This window comes from Dromiciops gliroides, chromosome X (assembly GCF_019393635.1).
Source record: "Dromiciops gliroides isolate mDroGli1 chromosome X, mDroGli1.pri, whole genome shotgun sequence".
NCBI lineage: Eukaryota > Metazoa > Chordata > Mammalia > Microbiotheria > Microbiotheriidae > Dromiciops > Dromiciops gliroides.
In genome coordinates this window covers 8,341,393-8,346,183 of record NC_057867.1, presented here as the reverse complement: position 1 = coordinate 8,346,183, position 4,791 = coordinate 8,341,393, and the positions used below count along the sequence as shown (strand labels likewise).

Here is a 4,791-nt window from a genome sequence, read left to right as displayed (position 1 = left end):
GTATGTCTTTCTTCCTTTATCATGAGCTGAAATCTTTGGAAACCCTTTTCCTGAGAATGAGCACATGTAAAATCAATGGCTAAAGAAATCACATGATCACAGGTCAGAGCTGGCAGGGACCTTGGAGGCCAATTAGTTCAATCCTTTCATTTCACAGACAAGGACAGAGTCTGCATTTGAAGGCAGGAAGGTCCCCAAACTGCAATCCAAGGACTCTAAGGAAAGGTGTCTGCATTCACAGAGCAATGCAACTAGCCACACCAGGCTGTTTAAAGAGCAGAAATGCCGAATGTTAATTGCAGAAAGGGAACTCAGAGATCAAATTCCCCTATTTTGCTGATGAGAAAACTGGCAGTCTCTATAATACAGTGTACAGAGAGGTCTCCAGAAATGTAGGGCATCTAAGCAAATATTTCTGAAAGAATCTCTTGACCCAAGTTGGTTAATTGCCAATTTTTCAACTCTACAATTCTAATATATGAGAGGGCTCTAGGGAATAAAGGGGGAGACTTTTGCTTTCACCATGTACATACATACATGCCATATGACTAATCCATAGCAAGAGGTTGTTGTTCAGTTATATGCAACTCCCGTGACTTGCCCAAGGTCACTCAGCTAATAAGTATCCGAGGCCAGATTTGAACTCAGGAAGAGGAGTCTTCCTGATTCCAAGTCCAGTGCTCTATCCACTGAGCCACCTAGCTGCCCTATAGAAGAGGACCGTCTACAAAATTCAGAAGATAAAAACTAGTCTGTGCAGAATCGCAGACTTTTAGGGCAACTACTGGAAGAAATCTTAGATGTTGTCTAGGAAACTAACACCCAGATAGTTCTTCAAAGTCATGCTCATGTAAGATCTGGGACTAGAACTTAAGTATTGTGACCTAAGTGTAAAAGCTCTTGGATTATTTCCCCAGTGATCACATAAATGGAGTCTTACAAGCTTTTCATAATACTCTTATTATTAACTGTGGAGGATGGGGGCTGGGAGTTGGCACCTTTTGCTTTGGGACCCTGGGGTTGAAAGAGGTGGGAATGACCATCTTGACTCCCCCTTGGACCCAGAATAGTGTGTATGGGGGGGGGGGAGGGAGAGATCAGAATAAAAAACCCAAACTTTAGGGTGCAAGAGCGTTCAGAAAATTGTCCAGCCCATACAATTTGTAGTTAGGAAAACCTCTAGGCATTGAGGTGTGTGGGGAAGGGCATGAGACATATTAAACCATGGGGTGCGTGGGGCACAGGTGGAAGGGGCCCTAGACCATCAAGCTTGGGGAGACTTTTCCTGGGGGGCCTTAATATGACGCCGGGGCCTGGGTGGGGTTCTAGACTGCCCCTGCAGGTACCCCTGTATCCCACGGGGCCCAGGCTGGGTGGGATTTCCCGTGGGAGACGGCTTTCCCAGGAGGGCAGCTGGGGGGGGCGGGGCCGTGGCCACGTGGTTGGCCTCCAGGGCAGGCCCCTCCTGCCTCACGCTGGTGCCACGGGGTTTCCCGAAGCGCCCCTGTCTCCTTTGCAGCTCCTCGCTGCCCACGCCTGCTGGGGGGGGGGGCGGAAGGAGGGGGAGGGCGTTCGGATCCCTTCCCCCACTTGCAGCCTCCGGGCTCTTTCTCCTCAGAAGCCTCGAGCTGCCGCGGGAAGCGGACGGGCCCTGGGGGCTCCTGGTGGCCAGGCCGGGGTCTCAGCCGGCCCTCTGTCCTCGGGCCTTCGAGGCCCGGATCCCGCCCCGCGCTCTGGCTCCTCGAGGCCCCGGCCCCCTGCTCGGTTTGTGAGCCCTACAGGCCGCCGCGCGTAGGCGGAGATCACAGCCGGTGAGGACCGCGCGGTTGGGAGCCGCCGTCCTCGAGGCCGGGCACTGGGTGGGCAGCGGCGGCTTTCAGGGCCCTGCTGCAGGGACTAGGGGCTGCCACCCTGAGGGTTTGGGGGCCCTGGGCCTGGCGGGGAGCCCCGGATTTCTGCAGGCTATTCCTAAGGGGGGGTGGGCGGGGCGGTCACCCCCCTTTGGCCCGGGGTCGAGGAGGGGTTGGCAGTGGCGGGACCCGAGCCGTGAAGTGGGGGGGCTTCCTTTGGGCCCTGGGCCCTGGGGGGGAGGGGCGTCGGCAGTTGGCGCTTGGGACGCGCTGGGTACTCGGGGCGGAGGGAGACGCCTCCTCGGCTGCCCGCTGGGCCTGAGGCGGCGTGGAGGGAGCCAGGATTCAGCTGCTCCTGCCCCGGAACTGGGGCACGGCCCCGGAACTGGGGCACGGCCCCAGCCTTGTCTGGGCGTGCGGTGGAACTGCGCCGTGGGGTGGGAGTTGTTAACTGCGCCGGGTTCTGGAGGCAGCCACGGCCATCTTGAGTGTGTGTGTGTGTGGGGGGGGGGGGGGACACGCCATCTTGACTGCCTTCGAGGCCCAAACTGAGTGGTGGGGGAGGGGAGCGGTTAGCGCCTTTAGGCGCTTTTGATTCTCTGCTTTGGCTGGGGGCGGGGGCGGGGGGGGGGGCAGTGCAGAGGAAAGGACAGATGGGGCCGTTTTGGCTGTCCTGCAGGCTTGGGCCTGAGGGTCAGGCCAGGTCATGTCCTTGGGGCCTGGGCTTTGTGATAGGGATCCTCAGGGAAGGGACTTAAGCCATTGGGCCTGGGGGGGGGGGCACTCTGCCTTGGAGGTCGGTCGGTCTCTCTCTTGCAGGTGCAAGTCCCCGGATGTGGCCTCCGCCTGCCCCTCCTCTCCTGCTGACCCTTTCAGGGTTTTTTCTCTGTGTTTCTGCTCTAATGGAGACCAGAGAAATTACCCTGAGAGGGAACCCAGGACGACACCAGGACACCCCCAGCACTGTCCTCCCCATGATATGTGACCCCCATCCTTTCCCCGGGTCGGGATGGGGGGAAGAAGAAGGGCAAGGCTTCATGGATGCTACTGGATCTAGAAACTTGCTTTTTTTTTTTAAATTTGCTATTCCATATTCTCTCTCTCTCTCTCTCTCTCTCTCTCTCTCATTTATTTTCCCCTTTCCTCTTCTCCCCAGACCCTAGAGATGGCCACCATTAGACACAAATGTTAACATATGTAAAAACTACTCTATACGCACTTCTGTTTATCAGTTCTTTCTCTGGATCCAGATAGAAGAAGCGTTCTTAACCTCATCTGGGTGGGATAAATCCCAATTTCCTTGAGACACCAAAGGAGGACTATCACAGTGGCCAGGCATTAAAGTCCTTGACAAGATAATAAGATGTAAAAAATACCATTAGGGGAGCAGCTAGGTTGCGCAGTGGATAAAGCACTGGCCTTGGATTCAGGAGGACCTGAGTTCAAATTCAGCCTCAGACACTTGACACTAGCTGTGTGACCCTGAGCAAGTCACTTAACCCTCATTGCCCTGCAAAAACAAAAATAGCATTAGAAACTAGTAATGAAAATTTAAAAAAATAATGTCCCAACTGGCCTTGTAAACATAACCTTCACCCCTACCCCCATCACCCTAATCACAACAAAAATACTAAAATCTAGTGTGAGCTACATTTTCAGTCATGGGAGGTTTCAGAGTTATTTCCTTGGCCCCCTCCATGTATTCCTTAATAAGATGGCTACATCTCTTTTATATTTAGGGGTAAAGTAGCCCCCCCCCCCACATTCCCTCATCCCCGTTCTCTACCCTGCCCCTTCTACTGCCCTCTAATATTTGTTGACTTGCTCTCTTCTCCTCACTTTGGATCTCTTCCTCACGCACTCCATTCACTTGCAGGCACTAGAGGTCATGCTGTGTGTGTAGGCCTCCATCCCTTACATCTTCCGCAGGGGATGGGGGACAGTAAAGGAAGTATCTGGGCTGGGAATAGTGAATCTTCCTCTCCAAACTAGTGTTTGCCTCTTTCAGTCTGGGTATTCCATAGGCGTACAAAGCTGTACATGTCAAAAATAAAATCATCATCTTTCCTTCCTCCTGAAATCCATCCCCATCCAAGTACTGCCCTGTGTTTCTAGAGGGACCACCATTCTACTAGTCTTCCAGGGTCGCATGGTCACCTTTCCTTACCTCGTTTCTAGCTTCCTCTGTGTTGACTTTTTGTCTCTTACATCTATCTCCTTTTTAGTACCCATGACCAGCATACTAGATTGGGTTCTCCGAATTTGTTTTCTGGCCTATTGCGGTGGCCTTCAAGTTGCTCACATTGCCTCAAGTCTCTTCCTCCTCTAATCTGACCACCCCTTTGCATGGCTGAAAAGTGGTTTTCACTTAGTGTACTTTCCTGCTTAATCTAGTTAATCCATATTAATCAAATTAATTGTTAATTGACAGTCCACCTTGCCTTTAGGATAGGATCAGTGACCAAGTGTTTTTGAAAGATTACTGACCTGTGTTGGGACCTAGCAATACTAATACAGAAAATGAAACAATGAATGAATCCATAGTGTCAAAGAGCCTGAGTTCAAATGGGGGACATCACAAGTGCCCTTGTTAGCATATAGAGAATCAATATATACGGAGAGAAGCCAATATAATGAACAGGATAAACTGAGTGCCCCTATTTGGAATTTAAAGCTCTTCACAATGTGGTTTCAACTTCCCTTTCTGGCACCATAATAGTAATAAAAGGGCCCAGCTTTCCCCCATCTGAACTTCGCCAGTTTCATGTGTATTTTAAAATGTTTAACTTTTCCTTGTCTTTTTTCCTTTGCATTACTTTGATAACTTGCCAATTGAGTTTTCAGTAGAAGGCTTTACTTCGCACTGTTGCAGATGCTCACAACGCATATGCCTGAAGATGTATGTTTCCCTCTGCCTCACAGATTCAGGTCGTCACGATGC

General features: G+C 51.6%; 1 protein-coding gene across 1 annotated transcript; it reads right to left on the bottom strand.

The window, feature by feature from the left end:
* Window positions 1-1,264: 1,264 nt before the first annotated feature.
* Window positions 1,265-4,082, bottom strand: LOC122733863 (basic salivary proline-rich protein 3-like). Its single transcript, XM_043974590.1, has 4 exons — window positions 4,018-4,082; window positions 1,996-2,398; window positions 1,647-1,896; window positions 1,265-1,539 (listed from the first exon to the last, which is right to left on the bottom strand). The coding sequence occupies exons 1-4, from the start codon at window positions 4,080-4,082 to the stop codon at window positions 1,265-1,267; spliced, it is 993 nt and encodes a 330-aa protein (XP_043830525.1).
* Window positions 4,083-4,791: the final 709 nt, after the last annotated feature.

Coding starts and splice junctions, on each gene's coding strand:
- LOC122733863 (XM_043974590.1), bottom strand. CDS start 4,082: ATGGGTACTAAAAAGGAGATAGATGTAAGAGACAAAAAGTCAACACAG. Junction 1,897..1,995: donor CGACCCCGGGCCAAAGGGGG/GTGACCGCCCCG, acceptor GGCAGCCCCTAG/TCCCTGCAGCAGGGCCCTGA. Junction 1,540..1,646: donor ACCAGGAGCCCCCAGGGCCC/GTCCGCTTCCCG, acceptor CCCCCCCCCCAG/CAGGCGTGGGCAGCGAGGAG.